General features: G+C 40.8%; 1 protein-coding gene and 1 long non-coding RNA gene across 4 annotated transcripts in view; one reads left to right on the top strand and one right to left on the bottom strand.

Moving 5' to 3' along the window:
* Positions 1 to 4975: 4975 nt before the first annotated feature.
* Positions 4976 to 10158, bottom strand: LOC128603787 (uncharacterized). The gene is made up of 3 exons (XR_008385066.1): positions 7715 to 10158; positions 6865 to 7518; positions 4976 to 5688 (listed from the first exon to the last, which is right to left on the bottom strand). It is a non-coding gene; the product is annotated as an uncharacterized LOC128603787 (long non-coding RNA).
* Positions 7167 to 22409, top strand: part of eng (endoglin) — a 40649-nt gene continuing 25406 nt past the window's right edge. For all 3 annotated transcript variants that reach the window (XR_008385064.1, XR_008385065.1, XM_053618469.1), the window contains exon 1: positions 7167 to 7277. Coding sequence is in view for 1 of the 3 variants with exons in the window: in XM_053618469.1 (XP_053474444.1) it covers positions 7217 to 7277 (61 nt within the window). In the remaining 2 variants the exon portion in view is untranslated. The remainder of the gene's footprint in view (positions 7278 to 22409) is intronic.

Below are 22409 nucleotides of genomic sequence, written 5' to 3'. Positions count from 1 at the left end.
ACACATATATACAGTGGTACAGAAACTAGAACAAAGGCTAGTAGTGAAATCATGTGAACAAATTTGTGATTGAAATAATGACGGTGTGAAAATAGCGTCCTCTAGTGGACATCGGAGTCCACGCAGAACCATCTGAAGGGACGCCACTGACGTTGAAAAGGCGCCAGAAAGCAGAAAACATCATCAACATTCCAGGTTTGGGACCAAACAAAGAGGTCACTTCCTTTCTTCTTTATTTATTTATATTTCTTAGTGCTGCTTAGCAGACGACAAAAAAAGAAGAAGAAGAAAAAAAAGAAAAACACAAATAAACATAAACTCACATAAAAGTCACTCAGGAATACCAGGACTTTAATAAGGTCGCAGAGTTCACTGGTCCCTGCACTCGAACACGTTCAGAATAACAGAAGAGCGTCCAGCAGCTTCAGAGCATCCGGATGTGATTGTTTACTAGCGAGTCTAGAGAGCGCACGTCTGGCCTGACAAGTGCAAAAACGCGGCACAAAACCACGGCGCTCTTGTTATTGGCAACGCACTTGTAAATCATCAGAAGGTTTGCAGGCTTCCTCACACATCACAAGCTCACCAGCGTTTCCTGCTGGGCCTGAAAAACACGACGCAGCAGGTATCCGGGTTATCCTCCGAGGAACAGTGACCTGACGAGGAAAGGGAAGAAGAAGTCGTGCTCAGGAGCGGATCAGGATGTCCCTCTGAAACCTGATGAGGGGAAGACTGCGCGGCGTGGTGCCGTCCTGCCCGCAACAACACAACACCAGGACTCTACCATTAATGGTTATTGAGAAAACGTGTCAAGGTGTGGCTCATCATGAGATTAAAAAAAGATAAATGACTGTAGTTGATCAGAAATGACTCATTATGTGATGCATAGTGCGCTGTAGGGAGCGTAAAATCCATCCTTTAAAGCTTCATATAGCACCTTATATGGGTAGCCATTTTGAATTCAGTCTTCAAAATCCTTACATTAGGTCAATTTCACACTTTTTTCCAGCTCTGGATTCCAGCTGATGAAGTGTGAAAGCTGTTTTTTAAACCCTGGATTAGCAGGTAATGCTACGGTAATTTTAGCCACACGGAGTCATTTTTTCATTGTTTTGCCAACACATCTGAGGAAAATGTTGATATTCCTGACAAATTGGTACTGTTTTTATCTTTGCTTTGTCTGTATTAAAGACCTAGACAGCTTAATTATTCATTTCAGTCATTAGCTAGCTTAGGACTGGTGCTTGTGTTTCCCAGTTGCTTAGCAACAATGCTCTCAAGACTTCAACCGCTTGACCAGTGCGTGTAGTGTATTGAGCTCTTTGTTGGAGCTATGATAGATAACAGCAGCACATCAAGGTTGTTATGGTCAGCAGAGGAGATGGAGAGAGAACCTTATCGATATATGGAGAGAAGAAAGCATTCAAACATTCTCATCTCTGGGGTGCGAGTGCTTGCACTGAGAGCGTTGCAAAAAACAACAACAAAACAAACCAAAACCCAGGTATTTCTCCAGATATTTTGCAGATATTTCTCCACAATAACACCCAAAACGCACCAAAATTCACCTCCTACTTAAGTGTCGGTACCAAAGGAAAATAATAAAACGGCAAACAGATGAACCTAGTGCAGAACATTTTGATCAAACCTGTGTGCACAAAAGTGCTGTGTGGAATGGCAATACGTCTGGAAATGTCAAAAGAGCCGAAAACAATTCATTTCCAGTGAATAAGCTGTTTAGGTCTTTTTGGTCTTCTGCAGAATTTATTGAACGTCTTGCTGTCTTTGGTACGAAACCAGAATATAAACGTAATAATCGTCACACCTGTCTCCTTTAGGAGAAAAGGCGTATTCGTAATACTAAAAGACATGGCATGAATTGTATTGTCTACCAGTGGAGTATTTAGAGCATTAATGGACTATGCTGGAAGAAAAAAAAAAGAAGTCCAGCACACATCCAAACTCAACTCCAGTCTAACACATGAACGTGTGTCTCTTTAGTTTGTGGCCTTGAGAGTCTCCTTCGAGGGTTGTAAGGAAACGTGAACACTTGGCCTTCATGTTAAGAGCGCAGAGCGCCTCTTCAAACGACAGTACCTCACTTCCTGTTATTGAAACCTGCAGAGATCACCGTGCGCCGAGGAAAGGCTACGTGCAGAATCTCTCGAGGTGAAACAACACGAGTGACTCCAGGAAATGCCAAAAATATTTCCTTCACTTTATACATACCTCAGTCATGACTGTGATCAACAATGAGGGAGAAGACACGCCTGGGCCGCAATTTACAACCTGCAATAATAATAATAATAGTAATAATAAGTTTTTAAATAATATAACAAAGCCGCAGTCATGTGGTTTTGTTGTGAGCACTGAAAACAAAATTGCTGTCTTTTTTTTTTTTTAGTGATTTTAAGCTGTCAATAAAGTCACTGACTGCACCTTTGATTGTTTCAGGTTTCGAATTCAGCGAGATGATCAAATGTGTTAAAAAGTACATAATAAAAGAAAAGAATTCTGAAGTAACATAATGCAACAGAGGAAGCTATTTAATTAATAAATAAACAAACATTGAATTTGAATTTGAAATAAGAACTAAATCGTGAGTAATACTGTACGTTCCCTGGGGTTTTCATATTTCAAATAAAATGTTCTAAGAACGATTATTTTACAATTACGAAATTTTACACGTTCCTATTTATCTAAAGCTCTTAGGGTATAAATGTCATGCCTGTTGTGTGACGTTGCTTCACTCTCACTTTATTGTGTTACTAAAATTAGCTGTAGGTCGGAGTAAAGCAGGGAAATGATCTCCACTCCTTTGTGGCCTATTTTTTGCTCACTGTTTTAGTCCGGACGTGAGTCTGCAGCGGTTTTCAACACGGCCACTAAGCTCTATGTGCGTGTGTGTGTGTGGCAGTGTGTGAGTTTTGAGCTATGGAGAATCCCCAGTTGCTGTGTGCAATATTACAGTTTATTACGATCGCTAGGACCCGTTTCTCAAAACCTAAGTCACGTTTTCCAAACCCTTGACACAGTGAGCACAGCAGCGGCCCACGTGGGCTAAACTCTGGCTCATTTTTCACTGCTTTGGCACAAAATGCATTCAGTGAGAACATCTTTCAAACCATCAGCAAAACTCGATGCGCCTCCAGGCCAATTTGCACATGTTTACACAATCTTTTCAAAACTGTTGAAACTTTAGTTCAAAACCCAACACAAAACTGAATAAGACGGCAATCTGCTACGTTTCTACAGTAAAACCGTATTGAAATATATTCCAAATCTAAAAAAAAGAAGCACCATTAAAAACGATTAGACCGACTACACCTAATTATAATAATTGTGATTAAAAAATATAGAATATTGTTTTAATATATAGCCTACCTTTTATATAGGCTATTAAAATAAGAAAATACTACTAGAATTTTTTTTTTTTATTCAATATTATGTCAGCATGGCGCACAGTGGCTTAGTGGTTAGCACGTTCGCCTCACACCTCCAGGGTCGTGTGATCGATTCCCACCGTGGCCCTGTGTGTGTGTGCGGAGTTTGCATGTTCTCCCCGTGCTGCGGGGGTTTCCTCCGGGTACTCCGGTTTCCTCCCCCAGTCCAAAGACATGCATGGTAGGCTGATTGGCGTGTCTAAAGTGTCCGTAGTGTATGAATGGGTGTGTGAGTGTGTATGTGATTGTGCCCTGCGATGGATTGGCACCTGTCCCTTGTGCCCGATGCTCCCTGGGATAGGCTCCAGGTTTCCCCGTGACCCTGAAAAGGATAAAGCGGTACAGAAGATGGATGGATTATGTCAGCGTTTCTACGTCGTTGACCTGGGAGACTGATGTCTGATGACGTCACTCCAATTAACGCCTATTAACGGACTTTTCCTCGCGCGCCCTCTAGCGGCTGTTTTACTTGCATTACAGTCAGAGCCCTTGAGAGAGAGAGAGAGAGAGAGTGTGTGTGTGTGTGTGTGTGTGTGTGTGTGTGTGTGTGTGTGTGTGTGAGAGAGAGAGAGTCAACGGAAGTTCAAAACGCTTGATCGTCACGTGATTCATGTAGACTTCAGGAAGTTATTTGTGGGCTGTTTGAATCTAGAGTTAGGGAGATTAGTAGCCAATAAATGATTTAAAATATTTTTATAACATCAATTATGTTTTAAAAAACAAACAAACATAAAAATCCACTAATATTTAGGATTAGTGTGGTCAATTAACGTTACCTGCCTTGTTGACATACCATGGTTAAATATCGTGTTGCTGTTGTTTTGAATGAATATTTTTTATGTTCTTAAACTGGTAAGTTAGTCAAGGGCAATAATGTCTAATGTCGTCTTTACGACTTTCAGATTGGACAAGAGACTATCAGTGATTGTCAGCTTTCTGGGTCAGTGGACTAGCAGCAGCAGCAGCATGACGTTAAGTGTGTTGTCTTAGAAAATCCATTGCAAATAAGTGAAATTAAATGAATCTTAATGTTTACAATTCTTATGCACCCCTGCACATATTTAAATATACATGAATAAATAATATATTCAAATTAAAAACAACTTAAAACACATACACATATAATGATATATATTTATGTATTTTGACTTTTGCTATGCACTCATTTACAGCAGTGGATTTATAAATACATTTCTAACAAACTGAAAAGCTTGTCCAGCATTTTGTCTGTGTCCTTTTCCTCAATGTTGTCCTTGTATAGTGTCCACCATGGTTTGCTGTGCTGCACGAGGATGCTCCGATCGCTCAGAGAAAGAAGTACGAATGCATGTTTCGTATGCAAATGCAAATTTGTGAGGTAATCATACTTAAGTGTATTTGCACTTTGTTTTTTCCCCCACAAAGACCACACCATGGGGAAGTTTAATGTTAGGTTTATTAAAAATAACGAACAGCGAAAGACTGGCAAAACCCAGGAGCTGAGAGTCCTGGTGACGTTGCCGTCTCATCGCAGAGATCCTTCAGGACGTTGTCTCGTGTTCTTATCTGTCTTTAACTATATACTGTATAAAGTGTTCTCTAATACTGTGCATTTATCCACTATGGGACATGTACAGTATGTGTGCAGACAAAAAGGAGGTGTGTGTGTGGGAAGTAAACTCAAGTCACGCTACAGGCACATTTTGAGGCAGACCAGTTTGTCAGGACCAAAAATGCCAAGACTAGGCTGAGACCAGATGTATGGACCCCTGGACCTACAGTATAAACATAGCGCACATTGCTGCTGATTACAGCTGTAGTGTTACAGATGACACAGGTAGCCTATAATATGTACGAACTCTTACTAATTGTAGTAATATTTCTTATTTATATTTAATATAAGTGTCCTTTCCTCAATGTTATTATTATTTTCGATATTTATAAATTAGCAGCAGTGGCTTATTGGTTAGCACGTTCACCTCACACCTCCAGGGTCATGGGTTCGATTCCCACCGTGGCCCTGTGTGTGTGGAGTTTGCATGTTCTCCCCGTGCTGCGGGGGTTTCCTCGGGGTACTCCGGTTTCCTCCCCCAGTCCAAAGACATGCATGGTAGGTTGATTGGCGTGTCTAAAGTGTCCGTAGTGTATGAATGGGTGTGTGAGTGTGTATGTGATTGTGCCCTGCGATGGATTGGCACCCTGTCCAGGGTGTACCCCGCCTTGTGCCCGATGCTCCCTGGGATAGGCTTCAGGTTTCCTCGTGACCCTGAAAAGGATAAAGCGGTATGGATGGATGGATAAATTAGCAGCACCATGTCTTCTGCTTTTAGGATGTAAAAAAAAAAATAGCTCTCTTCCTACAATAAGGAATTTTATACTTTCTTACACTAATATTTAACTCCGCCCCCCCACCCCACCACACCCACCCCAACCCTTTCAAAATTTTTTTTAAAAAATCACGTTTAGCAGCATTTTCCTCTCATTTCACAACCATTGATGAAACTGCATTAAGAGAACGAATTTTACAAGTAATTTAATGAGCTGTTCGTAAAAAGATATGTTATGTTTAACCAAAAAATTATGTTTTTTTTTTTGGCTAACTTAACCAGCAGCATTCTCTCTCAAGAGCTCTGATTACAGTACAGTCGAATGGGAGTAGGAAGTGGGCGTGGCTTGCCTTAGACCGGCTCGCGTGCGCGAAACTTTTCTCTCAATTGCTCACTGAGGAGAAACCTAAAGCAGAAAGTTCTCTCTCAGAAAAAAAAATAAAGTAAATAAACGAATAAAACGCAACAAAACCCGGAGCTCCGTCTATAAAGGTAAGGTCTTAACGTAATTCATGTTCAACGGCCATTTTGGATTTATTTTAGTCCTGTCATTTAATAATACTCCTTTTTATTTCGCACCATTTCCACTACGTAAGCTTTAAACGGAAAGAAGTTGGCGTTATGTTTCAGCGTAGGCTTCTGCATACGGGTTACAGGTCACCATGGATACGTGCGTAACTAGCTACTGTCATACTAAATACTGTAGTACAGCAGTACGTTATCTGCGGTAACTCTGGTAACGCTTTACGACAGTACGCGCTCGAGCCGTTTTTTCAAACTATTTTCTGTACTAGTTTAATGAATAGTTTTGTTTCTGGATATTTAATTTACTTAGGCTTATTTGTTCATTGTAAACACCCATGTTTGATGGAAATATTTATTATTAATCACCTGCGTGTTTACTTAAAACGCTTATAATAATAAAAAATACAGGAGAAATACAAATAATTAAAGTAGCAGAACTGATAAATAGTTATCAGCAAAAGCACACACACACACACACACACACACACACACACACACACTTGTTGAAAATGTTACCAGAGGTTTAAATTGCATGCTGTAAACATTTGATCAGTGTATACGTAAGAATATATAAACTATTGAACAGTTACGTAAGAATTGTTAAGCCTCAGTCATGCATCTGGATCTTATCGGACTCTTTAGCGTGCCGTGATCCAGCAGGAACTTCTACTGAGCAATCTAAACTGTGTAAGAAAACAGAGGCATCTTCCATGGTCATTGGTTAAAATGAGCCCCACGAGATTTCCCTACTGAACGCCGCCTCCTTTTCTGCCCTGCCAGGAAGCGTCAAGGCCGGACGGGTGTGATTAGCGCCTGAAATACAGCCACACACACTCTCACACACACACTCTCACACACGCAGGCACAGTGCTGTAACCCGTCCTGTCCTCAGGTGCCGGCTGATAGAGAACCGTACGCTCCGGAACGACACTGATTCCAGACATGGAGACCTTCGGCACTATTTTGGCTTTGCTGATGATCTTCAGCGCTGCTGCAGCTTCAGGTAACACCGCCGTCTCATCCTGTTTCAGTCTGCAAGTTTTCGTACACTTATACCTACTCTCCTTGAAAAAATAGGATCCCTCAAGCGTTCCCTCCATTGGTTGTATGGTTAAAAACTGTACTTGGAACTTGTTTTTTGTTTTTGTGTTTTTTTTTTTCTCCAAAAAGGGGAAGGTTTCCCAACACTATTGAACCAAAGAACTCTTTAGGGTGCTAGATTGACCATCTGAAGGGTATCAGCTCTGGAAATAAGGGTTTAGAATTGACAGCTGTGTTCATTTTGGTAACATGATATCACGACATTGCAGAAACAAGAACTTAGGACTTGAAAGATCTGGAATTTCTTTCTTAAGCATCTATCTAATCATCGATCGTTCAGGATCGTTCGTATTTCTGCACTTAAAACTTAAAGGTCTCTGGAGTGACACCTTGAATTACCTGGTCAAGCACACTCAGAAAAAAGGCTTCTTCAAGGGTTCCACACAGATGGACGAGCGAAGAACCTACATTTTCTAAGAGCGTATGCTCTGGGATTTCTATAACGACTTTATCTGATTGTGTGTTAGAGATGGATCATGAAAATGTTTTTCATTAATACAATATTGTAAACATTCACCAGTTTTGGTTTCTTTTTCTGTTCACATATTTCATTGTTTGGGAAAATAAGATAAAAACTAAAATGACAGACAGTTTGAAAATGAAAGATGAAAGAATAATAAAACGTCTGGATTTTTTTTTTGTTCACGAGGAAGGAACAAGAACTCTATTTTCTATGATTTGCCTATATAATATGTCTACATATTTCTATACGTATAGCTACCTGCAGTTTTGCTTTCTTCACGATCTGGCTTTTATTTTGAAAATAAAATGCTGTATTGTGGGATAAAAATAACATGGAATGGTTATGGATATGGAATGATGCATACTTTGATATAGTAAATATTCACGTTGTTGAAAGTGAGGTTTAGTACGAGTAGTATTGTATACAGTACTACACCAATATTGTGATACATTTTATTCGATCTTCTCTCCCATGTGAGCTTTCCAACCTTTGAAGGTTAGCTTAATGAATTTCGATCACGTGTTCTGTTATTAGATGTAAAGGCCACGTGAATATATCACGTAAGGAAATTCTGCTCAATATGAGGAAACGGTTGTTGTTATTAATACCCCTGCTGGCTGAAAGAACCCTCTATTCTTTCAACAGTGGGCGTGCATCATGGTATATTTATTCAGGTTCGGATTCTTGAGAACGAGCCAAATTGGGACATTGTTGCGTGCTTGGGAAAGAGCCGCTGTTGTTATCATGTAAACATGTGACGTGCCGCAACATCGTGATTATCGCCCGAGATTTCAGCAACTTTTAACAACCTGGCAAAGTAAAAAATCTGCACAAGACATCTGATGTTATGGTAAAACGGAGTTACTGTTAAAACCACAAAGTTGATTAATTTCCTATAAGCGCACATCTGGAAGTGTTCCTCTCATACCACAGCAATTTGCCACAAACAGTTTTTCTAACATTAATTTTCTCCATTTTTTACCAGCTATAAACAATCATGCTCCTGAGAAACCGCACAGAAGCGTAAACTCCTCTGTCCTGAAGAAGTCATGAAAACTTTGTTACAGCTTTACCTCTGACACTGGAGACTCCTTCCATAAATAAATGACTCTTTACCGAAAAGCTCACCTCATAGTTGATGTTGCGTGCCCCCGCCGTACAAAAGTCCCAGTGGTTGAGCTGTTACTATAGAAACGATAACGTATTAGAATGACTGATTTAATAAAAAGTCGTTAGGTGTAGAATTCCACCCGCTCTAAATCATACACAGAGATAAAGTAGAGCGACAAGATTACATTTATTTGAGTGAATTATAATAAATTGTTATTAGAGAGAGCGCGAGAGAGAGAGAGCGAGAGCTTAACTACCGTATGCAACTCTAACTGTATGTTACTATGGTTACAGTTGTTTATAGGCAGAGCGTTAATTTAGAAGGATGAACAAACTGACTGGAACTACTTGCGGATTATACGGTTCGAACGCACACCTTCCAGCCAATCTGAATCGAGTATTCAGACAGACCACGGTATAAAGATAAATAATCCACACCCTCTGACCAATCAGAATGGAGAATTCATCAAAGCTGTGTGTGTAATGTGTGTGTATAATGTTGCACATATGTGTATATGTTGAGTAGGTTTGATTGGGTTTCTTTAAATTAATTTTTAAAAAATCTTTACAAAAGACACGCTTGGATTAGCGCTGCAATGCTCATGTAGCTAACATGTAATGGAACCAGTTTAGCATTGTGCAGTTTAGCAGAAGTGGTTTCTGTGGTTAATTCTGGTCGTTGTGGTTTATTTCGGTTGTGTTTTCTGGCCAGGAAGTGGCAAAGTAACAAGTCAGCATAGACTTATGAAGCCTTTATGTCAGCTAATAAATGTTTGCGCTGATGAACATGTATAGCATGTATATCTACATGTATGGAAGAAGGTACTGTGTATGGGAGGTAATGTACAGTTGAGTGCAAAAGTTTGCACCTACCATGGCATTTTAATGGAAATGGCAGCGATCCAAAACATAAAGCAGAATCAGGCTTCGAAATGTCTGAATGCTATAAATGACATTTCTGCGTATTGTCCCAAGCTGTTCTTGTATTAACCATTACTAGTAGACGACTAGCATCCCATGATGCACATGCTAGCCAGCCAGCTGGGAAAAAGTGTGTATAAGAGAAAAAGAAAGAGGTGTGTGTGTGTGAAAGAGAGAGAGAGGTAGAGAGAGGCAGCATGTACAGTGGTGCTTGAAAGTTTGTGAACCCTTTAGAATTTTCTAAATATTCGCATAAATATGACCAAATCATATATCAGATTTTCACAAAAGTCCTCAAAGGTAGATAAAGAGAACCCTATTAAACAAACGAGACAAAAATAGTATACATAGTCATTTATTTATTGAGGAAAATGATCCAATATTACATGTCTGTGAGTGGCAAAAGTATGTGAACCCCTAGGTTTAGCAGTTCATTTGAAGGTGAAATTAGAGTCAGTTCTGTTCAGTCAATGGGATGACGATCAGGTGTGAGTGAGCACACTGTTTTATTTAAAGAACAGGGATCTTATCAGAGTCTGATCTTCACAACACATGTTTGTGGAAGTGTGTCATGGCACGAACAAAATGAGATTTCTGAGGAGCTCAGAAAAAGAGTTGTTGATGCTTATCAGGCTGGAAAAGGTTAGAAAACCATCTCTAAAGAGTTTGGACTCCACCAATCCACAGTCAGACAGATTGTGTAGAAATGGAGGAAATTTAAGACCATTGTTCCCCTCCCCAGGAGTGGAGACCAACAAAGATCTCTCCAAGAGCAAGACGTGTAATATTCTTCGAGGTCACAGAGGAGCCCAGGGTAACTTCTAAGCAACTAAAGGCCTCTCTCACATTGTCTAATGTTAATGTTCACAAGTCCACCATCAGGAGAACACTGAACAACTATGGTGTGCATGGCAGGGCTGCAAGGAGAAAGCCTCCGTTCTCCAAAAATAACATTGCTGCACATCTGCAGTTTGCTAAAGATCATGTGGATGAGCCAGAATGCTCTTGGAAAAATGTTTTGTGGATGGATGAGACCAAAATAGAATTTTTGGTTTACATGAGAAGCGTTATGTTTGGAGAAAGGAAAACACTGCATTCCAGGATAAGAACCTTATCCCATCTGTGAAATATTGTGGTGGTAGTATCATGGTTTGAGGCTGTTTTGCTGCATCTGGACCAGGATGACTCGACATAATTGATGGAACAATGAATTCTGAATTATACAAGCGAATTCTAAAGCAAAATATTAGGACATCTCTGTGATCTGAATCTCTAGAGAAAGTGGGTCATGCAGAAAGACAATGACCCTAATCACACAAGTCGTTCTACTAAAGAAAGAAAGAAGAATAAAGTTAATGTTTTGGACTGGCCAAGTCAAAGTCCTGAGCTTAAATGTTGTGGAAGGACCTGAAGCAAGCAGTTCATGTGAGGAAACCCACCAACATCCCAGAGCTGAAGCTGTTCTGTACTGAGGAACGGTCTAAAATTCCTCCGAGTCGATATGCAGGACTGATCAACAGTTACCCCAAACATTTATCTGCAGTTATTGCTGCACAAGGGGGTCACACCAGATACCGAAAGCAAAGGTTCACATACTTTTACCCCTCATAGATATGTAATACTATATCATTTTCCTCAATAAATAATTTACCAAGTATACTGTTTTTGTCTCATTTGTTTAATTGGGTTCTCTTTATCTACCTTTAGGACTTGTGTGAAAATCTGATGATATTTTAGGTCATATTTATACAGATATATAGAAAATTCTAAAGAGTTCACAAACTTTCAAGCACCACTGTATATATGAACCGAAGTCTATATATATAGAGAGAGACGATGAGAAGGAGAAGGAGAAGGAGCGCTGCAGTGGATCCACAGGGAGCGATATCCTGAGGAAGAACGCAGCGATCAGGGCGCCATTACATAACCACTGTAACAACTGTACCCAGCGGCCCAGTGGCGTCACCGGCCCTCTGCAGCCCCGCCGAGAAAGAGACGGAAAAAATAGGCCGCCAGGGAAACAGACGGAGAGAGTCGGAGAGATGACGGACGTCTGCTCTGATGTTAGACAAAAAGAGCGAAAAAACAAAAAGCTAAATCAGAGAGAGAAACCCCCCCCCCCCCCCTTTAGACAAATAAAGCACTTCCTTTCTTTCCAAATGAGCCTGGCCAAATCTCAAATGACCCCATGCCCAATTGCCCTCTATGCCCCAGACAAAGTGCCTTTGCCCTTAAATTTCAATACCATGCCTACCAAATTACCACAAAGACCTGCACCTAAATGCCCCCAAACAAAAAATCCCCAGTTCACATATCCCACTGGCCCAACCTACATGCCCTTGTCTAAATATTTATGAGCCAAGAGCACCAAAGTAAATGCTTCTGGAAACACAACCCAAGCCAAAATGCCTCCACTACATACCCCAATTCCATTTAATTAAATACCGCAGCTAAAATACCACTTCCATATTTGTTTTGCCCATACATCCCTGAATTAAGTTCCCCAGGCTAAATGCCCCAACATAAATGTCCTGCAAAATGCCTCAACTCCAAAATGTCCCTGACCCAAATGCCCCAACAGTGCTCTGCCCTCGGCCAAAAATACCCGTCACTGTGTCCTTTGGCCGGAAGACAGCCAAAATGCCCCTGACCAAATTGTCCCTGCCCCGATAGGCCCAACTTAAACTGCTGGAAACGAACTCCAGAGCCTCCAGCATATACCCCATTTCCACATACCTAAATGCCTCCGTTGAAATACAATCACCCCATTTGCCCTGAACCATTTGTCCTGACCCAAATACTCCTGCATAAATGCCTCTGGTAAAATGCCCCAACCTCAATGAGCCGAAAGCCCCAAGCTAAATGTCCCTCTTCAAATGTTCCTGATCCAAACACTCCAAGCTAAAAATTCTTTTGGCCCAAATGCCCCAAATTAAATGCCTCTGGAAATGTTTTTTTGCACAAATGTTGTTAGCCAAAATGTATTGAATCAAATGCCCCCTACACCAAAATGCACCAACGCATATATATTCCTGCCGAAATGCCCCCATTCCAGCCAAAGCTGTCGATCCAAATATCGATGAGTAATGTATTATGTTAACATTAGAGAGCACGGGGAAAAAAACAATAAGCTAATTTTAGCACACTCACATTAGCATATAGTATCGGCTGTGTTTTTATTCCCGTGCTCAACTGCCCCCGCCAGACAGGGTGGAAGGGAGACCCAATGACGCGACCTCTTGTCGCTCCTGGAGTCCGATTTTTATCTCCAAATTGCAATTAACAATCCCCCTGTCTTTCCCTCCAGACTCCACTCTACTGCCAATTCTTTCTTTTTTTTTTTCTCTTTCTCTCTCCCTCCACTTCAGCTGACTCTGTTTGTGCATTTTTCCCGCTCCTCTTCCTGTGTGTGACGCTTTTTTTTTTTTTTTTTACCCTCAGTGCTTTCTGTGTGGGCTGATGGAATATTTTCAGATGGGTAAAGGCAGGCGTCCGACCCGACGTTCATACGGAAGCTCGGTGGAATTTTCCACTCGAGTCTAATTCCCGTTCGATGCAACACGCTAACAAGACACTCATATCAACAGGAGCGGAAGATCAAAGCAGCGCTCGTGGAGATGCGCTTAATTCCCTTAGCACTTCTTACTCACTAAGTACTGCCTGATTTTAATGAGGTCTTTTAGTGTCAGCAGTGCGGAGTTAAACTGCTTCAGCGCCACTGAACATACATTAGTGCATAACATCTGTCTGAGCATTAACCCAGTATCACGTCTTAAGATTTCTCTAAACTGATTTATCACGGTACACCGTCATCCCGATATACCGTCTCGCTCCTTACGCCAGACTTCCGAGAGCTGAATGGCTCATTAGCGCCAGGCTGAGATAAATCTCAGAGCCGCTGTTAGCACCAGAGCGGCGGCCGTCTGGACCGATAAGGATCGCCGCTCACTGCCTGAACCTCTGTCGTCCTCTTTCACTGTTTTTTTTTTTTTTTTTTTTTCTTTCTGAGGAAAGACATTAACAAAAGGCTTGAGAATGTCTCGGAGAAAGTCTCTGTTGTTTCTCTTATGGCACTCAGCCACCGTTCTACAGCTTATAAACGCAAACAGGCACCCAGTATACGCTGCAGATCTGTGATTCATACTAGATTGTATTATTGCATTGAAGTCCAAATCCGATCCGGGAGGTTTCTTAAGGTTTAACACACCACGGTTGCATGAGTGTTTAACTGGACCATGAGCTGAGCTGAATCACTTCATTGTTTTTGAGAGTTTTGCACTGGAGCTACTTTGTTATGAATAAATGGAAAATGTTATTTATTGATTTATTTTGAGACATATTAAAAGATAATTTGCCTTGTGATATACTTTCTGTTCTTTCTAATTGTACTTGGTTTACTTTAAGCATACTCAACGCCATTCGTGTCCAGATTATTAGTTTACTTTTAGATATACTCACATCTACTTTTACTAGATCAACATTAAATTATTAATTTGATTTAGGTTTTTTTTTTTTTGTGTGTGTGTGTGTGAAAGTCGTCAACCTATTCAAACATAACTCTTTGTCATTAAAGTGAGATTAAAGTTGACATTATTGATATTTTTTTGTGGTTGAGTTATGGAAGTTATTATTTTATTAAACGCATTCAGTTCAACGCACAGTTTATAACTGTACAAACTTATTTATAAGTCAGTAATAAATATAACTTTGAGAATGACGAGTTGTCCGTTTGCAACAACATTGTTTAAAAAAAAAAATGGCTATGTTTCACGGATCCTACTTCGAGAATAATGGCAGTATACAGTCTGCTAAACATAATTTTAATGACCAATTTTAATGAGGAATTGTATTTCGAGAAAACATTCCAGACTCACTTCATTGAGCACAAATTTCATATATAGTTAAAGATTACATTAAGTGCATAAGCAGATTTAACACACATATATAATATGTTGAGTACACACATATTAAATGATAATTCTCGAGTTAGAAGGTGGATTCATTTTCTGTAACAGCGGCTGCGACAGTAATTCCAGCTGTAACACAGATCACAGGTTTATACGTAGTAATGTGCTTTTTTCTGATACAGTAAAATATCGTTTCTATAGTAACAGCAACTTCATTCACATTCACAGGGACTTGTACGGAGCACACGCCAGATAAACGGATTTAAAAACGCGTGTAATACGGTGACGTTTTCAGTAAGGAGATGTTTATTTAACGTTTATGGACAGCACTTGCCTCTACTCCATACTCTATACTCCAAACTCCATACTCCAAACTCCATACTCTATACCCCAAACTCTATGCCCCACACTCTATACTCCAAATGCAATACTCTATACGCCATTCTCCATACTCTATACTCCATACTCTATACTCCAAATGGTATACTCCATACTCTATGCTCCAAACTCTATACACAAAACTCTATACTCCATACTCTATACTCCAAATGGTATACTCCATACTCTATGCTCCAAACTCTATACTCAAAACTCCTTACTCCAAACTCCATACTCCATACTCTATACCCCAAACTCTATATTCCATACTCTATACCCCAAACTCCATACCCTATACCCCAAACTCTATATTCCATACTCTATACCCCAAACTCGAAACTCTATACCCCAAACTCTATATTCCATACTCTATACTCCAAACTCCATACGCCATACTCTATACTCCATACTCTATACCCCAAACTGTATACTCCATACTCTATACCCCAAACTCCATACTCTATACTCCAAACTCTATACTCTATACTCCAAACTCTATACTCCAAACTCCATACTCTATACTCCAAACTCTATACTCCAAACTCCATACTCTATACTCCAAACTCTATACTCCATGCTCTATGCTCCTAACTTTATACTCAAAACTCGATACTCCATACTCTATACTCCAAACGCCATACTCTATACTCCATACTGTATACTCCAAACTCTGTACTCCATACTCCAAACTCTACACTCCATACTTTATACTCCAAACTCCATACTCTATACTCTATACTCCAAACTCTACACTCCATACTCTGTACTCCAAACTCCATACTCCAAACTCCGTACTCCAAACTCCATACTCTAAACTCCATACTCCAAACTCTATACTCCAAACTCCGTACTCCATACTCCATACTCCAAACTCTATACTCCAAACTCCATACTCCATACTCCAAACTTTACACTCCATACTCTATACTCCAAACTCCATACTCTATGCTCCACACTCTGTACTCCATAGTCCATACTCTGTACTCTACACTCCTTTCTCTACACCTCAAGTCTATACTCTATACACTTGTAACAGAGGAGTTTACAATTTACATTACAAGCTGCATTTTTTTTGTCTTATTAACTTCAAGAGAGAAAAAAGTGAGGCTGGTGAAGGAACAGATGTTTGTAGCTGCTGTAATGTAAGTGAGAACAGGAACATGTTCCAGCTTTAAGTGGTTGAAAAAGGCGAAGTGTCTTTCATTTATAAATTAAAAAGAGTAACTGTTGGCAAATCGTCGTGGGAGAAGTGGAATGAAACAGTATTATTCCTTAGTAAGTCGTTGACAGTTGCAGGATTTGAAGCTGATCCGTTGAGGTTCACATTAGTGAGTCTCCTTATACATAAATTTACACAAACTTAGTTTCCCAACTAACTAGATTTTCATCCAGTGTTTCTTGTGTAAAGAAAAACTCAACGATCACTGCTCGGAGTTGCGTCTCTGATTTGTTACAACACTGTGCAGTCCTCTGCGCTACTCGGAGGAGCAGATTTTCGGTACACGACTGAGGTCAAACCGAGTATTTTTCAAAACGCTGCAAATCATCGCAGCGTTTACTGCTCGAATCATTCCTCACAGGCTCACACATAAATCTTCCTTTGGGTCAGAGTCATCAGTGACGCCGCTGCAGCATTCGTCGCGTCTATGCGAAACATATGTTTGTGTGCAGCGACATCAGACTTGAATGATTAAGAGCGCCAGCGCTTCCATCTGCTCGGCGGAACAGGCTAACAGCCTCGGCTAAACGAATCCTTCCTCCACGAGCCGTGGCGCTAATTAATGCAGCGAAGACGGATGAGCTCTCTGTGCCGCGCCCCGCACCCCACCACCACCAGCTCATCCTCATCCACTAATTCATTTCTAAATACTTAGCGTTCTGTTCACGCTGTTGTTCCTGATGATCTGTCATCGCTGTAAAAAGTGCGCCATATGCCCTGAAGATGTGCAGAAACACGCATGAGGGAGGAAAGTTGCCGAGAAGCGTGTTTGCGTTATTGGTTAACATAACATAATCACTCTCACCGTCAGTTCGAAATTGTTTGCTGAGAGAAATGTGTTAACTTTTAGTAAATTAGATTATACCACAGCAGTGTATTCTGGAAAGTCTTGAGTTTTCTATAACAGCAGCTGCAAATCACTGGTTTTATATTAACGCGTGTATGTACATACGTTATGGTTTCTATAGTAACCGCTTATTCACAGGGACTGACGCTCCACAAAAACAGACTGGAAATTCTAATGAAATGTTCCCTGACGGTTTTAGAAGGCGTCTCCTGTGTCAGCACTTTGTAACCTTCAGGGGTGAAGCTGTAACTTTTACTGTAAGTTCTCCGACACAGGAGAGGGCGTTGAACTTTGCGGTTTTTTCGGAAAAATAGAGAAGTCTTCATAAGTTCATCCTGAACCCTGAATCAAAAGTGGAACTAAGACTGTTTTGACAAAATGAAACTTTACACGCTCGGATCACATTTTCATTAGTAAAACTCTCCTTTATATCAGTAGTATACCAGGCATGGCTTATCTGAAGAGGAATTTCATTTCCTGTTTGCTCTCAGCAGGATCTATAAGTATTAGAACTATATCCGAGGCGCAATTTTTTTTTTTAATCCATATTCTCTCTGTTGTTAATTTTATATACATATTTTAACATAATGCCAACATTTTTACTGTATTACTATCAAATCTAAAGACAGTCTTGGTGAACAGTGAACAGTAATGCTTCACTCAGACTGTTATAATGATTATAAGGCTCAGGTGGGGATTTTTTTGGAGTAGGGGTTAAAGGTCACGGGACAGCTCAGGTCTCTGCGCGCCACTGATAAGAGTTTGTTTGTCTTCCTGTGGATGGTTAGGCCGGGGTCGGCGGCCACGGAAGTGCCGGGACAATAGGTGTGTGGAGCAGAGGCATGGTTTTTTTTTCGCTCCCTCCCTCGTTCACTTGGTCACTCGGACCCCCTTGACTTCACCCTCAGCCTGCACACAAACACTCCTGGGCGCAGTGTTAGCACTTTTCAAATAATCCCTGAAGGTCACATGATACACGAAGCATTCGAATCAAATCTTGTGAATCACGACGTGACCTCTAGCTAAATTCCGGGTCATATTTGAAGTACGAGTTCACAGATTCACCTGCGTACCGTTTTTACGTCTGAAATTTTAAAAGTGACATCCACTGTATGTTTATTTAGCATTAATGGAATGAGTCTCCAGCGTCAGTGCTTTGTAACAGTTGTAGGTAAAGCTCTAAATTTCCGACTTTTTCAGGACAGAGGAGTTTGATGCTTCTTTGCGGTTTCTGGGTGAGCTGACAAGCTGCGTTTTTGAGTCTTATTAACTTCAAGAGAGAACATAAAGAGAAGCTGGGGAAGGAACGACTGTTTATAACGACTGCGTCAGTAAAAAAATATCATCGCTGGGAAATGGCTGTGGTGAAGGAGAATAAAACACTAAAACACGGAAAATATAGGAAAATTATTAACTTAACAGATTTACTTGAACTTAACTTCATCACACCACGCTGTCATTGATTATTTTCAAATAACAGCATGACATGGAGTGTTTTACTGCTTACTTAGTATGTCCCATCAACAGGCAGTGAGGCCAGATCCCAAAGAAATAACTTTCTATTTACTATTTCTGTTTACTCCCTCTATACTCTATACTCTAAACTCCATACTCTACACACCATACTCTATACTCCACACTTTATACTCTATACTCCATACTCTATACTCCAAACTCCATACTCCAAACTCCATAGTCCATACCCCACACTCTATACTCCAAATACAATACTCTATACACCATTCTCCATACTCCATACTCTATACTCCATACTCTAAACTCTATACTCCATACGCTATACTCTATACTCCATACTCTATACTCCAAACTCCATACTCCAAACTCCATAGTCCATACCCCACACTCTATACTCCAAATGCTAAACTCTATACGCCATTCTCCATACTCTATACTCCATACTCTATACTCCAAACTCCATACTCCAAACTCCATAGTCCATACTCCATACTCCATACTCCATACGCTATACTCTATACTCCATACGCTATACTCCAAACTCCATACTCCATACTCCATACTCTAAACTCCATACTCCATACTCCATACGCTATACTCTATACTCCATACGCTATACTCCAAACTCCATACTCCAAACTCCATAGTCCATACTCCATACTCCATACTCTATACTCCATACTCTATACTCCATACTCCATACTCTATACTCTATACTCCATACTCCATACTCCATACTCTATACTCCATACTCCATACTCTATACTCTATACTACATACTACATACTCCATACTCTATACTCCATACTCTATACTCTATAGACTATACTCTATACACTATACTCTATACACTATACTCTGTATGTATAACATAATTGCCCTGTTCCAAACTAGAACCCTTTTAGGAAGGTAAAAACCCATAACTATATGGAGGGTCCTTATCTAAGCACAGTTCTTTGTAGCAGACATGTTTTTGGACTTGTGAAACGTTTCTGGTGTGGCGTGGATCATCACTCAGTGAGCAGCTCACGGATTTCCTCATGGCATGTAAACGTTAGGAATTTACTCTGCGTCACTTTGGCTCGATGGTGTATAACTAATAAAGCTTATCATCAATAAACCAGAGTGTCGGCCAGAACACTCGCGGACACGAGCCATGCAAATTGATTAATGTACTGCACAGATAATTAGGCCTCAGTGTTAGTATGCGTCCATCGTAGCAGCTCAGGAAGCTCGTGACGGAAAACTCATCTTGGCTTCCTCAACCCTCCTCCTGTAATAAGTGTGCGAGAGAATCAGTGAGAGAATCATACAGTCATATTGATGATAAATAGCTCCACACCTGCTTCAGACGCACCATAAAATCGAAATAATAGGAAACAATAGCCGAGCGCCTCGTCCGAGGAGTGGCTCCGACTTTCTGACGAGACTCAATAAAGGAAGTCGCTGTTTCCAGGATGTAGACGTTCGCTGCCAGCTCAGGACAAGTTCTTTGAGGTTCTGTGTTTTTTTTTTTGTTCCTTGTTTTTTGCTGACTGGAGGCCTTAGTGACTGCCTCGGCGAAACTCGCAAAACAAGAACCGATTATGCGGATTTTTCGGTTTCTGCTTTGCGGCCACTGATTGTGGGATCAGTCTGCAACTTTTCATCTTTACAGCACTTCAATGCCACATACTCCAAACACGCGAAACGTGTCGTCCGGTGTTACAGGTGTTCAGGGCCCTGATTTTGGGTGATATTTAAAAAAATGATTGTAATAAATATATCATTGTAATATTATTTTACAAGTCGATAACTGGATGATTTAATGAGTCTTATTAATAAGTAAGGATTAAAACATGTCGTGCTGTGCTGATAGAAAATAAACACTCATGACGCGGAGTGACTTTTACGACCCCTAAGTTGTATTTATTTTATTAATATTATTTAATGTTGTGGAATGTCTACGAAACAAGTTCGTTCCTGTTCTCAGTTACGTCATAGCAGCTTCAAACAGCCGTTCCATCACCAGCCTCTGTTTTATTTCTATTTATTAAAGTTTATAAGACAAAAACAAAAACGCCGCTTCCGAGAACGCGGAAAGTCCGAAAAGACCTTCGGGTGTCGGAAAACGAATAAATGTCGCCTCAGGCAAAAACTTTTAGAAACGTTTATTTAACGTGTTCATGTGGCGCGTCCATCATAACGTGTCAGTCGTCACTCTACTGTAGAGTTGACACGTTAGAACAGAAGCAAATTAAAGAGATGAATCCTGAAAAGGAATCGTTTTACTGAATCGTTTAGTAAATACTCAAGCTTAAGCAAGGCAACAGTCATTTTAAAAGCACAGTGGGATGGAATTTTTCAAGCTGTACCCCAGGGATGTGTGTGTGTGTGTGTGTGTGTGTGTGTGTGTGTGTGTGTGTGTGTGTGTTTGTCCAACATTTAGCAATCCTTTCATGACGCACTCCCTCTATCACCCCCTTAGCCAGCAAACGGGACTCCCTTATGAGTGTGTTTTGGCTCAGAGTGAGGTCTCTGGGCCGAACAGGAAACGAACACACGGTCACACACACACACACGGACCAAGGAAAAAGTGCAAGGCAAACAAATGCCTCATAAAGTGCTCACGATGTACAGCGAAAGCTATCGTTTTATCTGTCGGGTCTGAAGATGAAAAATAAGCCACGCTCTCATCATTCCCTGCCGAATACACACACGAATGGAAATCCTCAGCCTCCAGGCGCAGTTTGCATGGGAAAAAGTCGTTCAAGCTGCTGATAAAGTAGATTCTACCTCATTTAACACAGAAACGTTTAGCAGAGGCGTTTAGTGACATCGGCATTTCCGGCGGGTCAGGTTCATCGGTCAGTGTGAACGCAGCTCCGCGCCTGATTTTGGTGACTGATAGATGTGACCGAGCCGAGACTCCCACAGCCGAGACCGAGATAAATCTCCTCGCCGTCACAGGCCGTTGACTTTTACAGAGGAATAAGGCTCGTTGTTAGTGTTACAGGCAGCTGCGAGAGCTGTAAACCCGCTATCGAACATCGGATTCGTTAGAACGTCTCAAGGTTTAGGTCTGAAAAAGACAGGTAACAGTTAGCGGGGCCACGATGAGCGCCACGACGAGCTCGTCTTCTAAACATAGCGCTTCCTGTCATCCTTGCGAACATACCGGCTTCCTGTTCGTCCTCTGGCCACTCCTGGAAACAGTGCAGAACAAATGGGACTTAGGCCTGGTTTGTACTTCTGCTTCGACATGTTTGTGAACAAGCCTAAATACTCCTCAGTGGCACAAAAATGAATAGCGAAGGTGAAATGGATCAATAGGACTTACTTCCAGGTTCTAGATCACAGACACCGTGTATTAAAGTCGACCCGATAGGGGAGAGTTTTCAGATCCCCGTGCAACTCTGCACCCCACGCTTACCCATAAACCCCCTCTCTGTGTCCTTACACAAATACACCTCAACGTACGAGTACAAGCAAAACAGCATTTTTTTTTTTTTTGCTATTCACTTTCCCAGTATCTAAAAATCGACCCGCGTTGTGAGGGAAAAAAAAGCTACTAAACATTTCCCGCACTCTAAAAAATTAAATGCTTTAAAAAAAATTGCACTTTTGGTGTCAAACAGGACTAGACTACTTATATATATGTATATAAGAATTATATACATATATAAAGAATTTCCTATAACAGCACCATACTCTGTTTTATTCCTTACCTATTG

This window comes from Ictalurus furcatus, chromosome 28 (genome assembly GCF_023375685.1).
Source record: "Ictalurus furcatus strain D&B chromosome 28, Billie_1.0, whole genome shotgun sequence".
Taxonomy (NCBI): domain Eukaryota; kingdom Metazoa; phylum Chordata; class Actinopteri; order Siluriformes; family Ictaluridae; genus Ictalurus; species Ictalurus furcatus.
The sequence above is the reverse complement of the archived record's forward strand: the minus strand, read 5'-3'. Positions and strand labels throughout refer to the sequence as shown.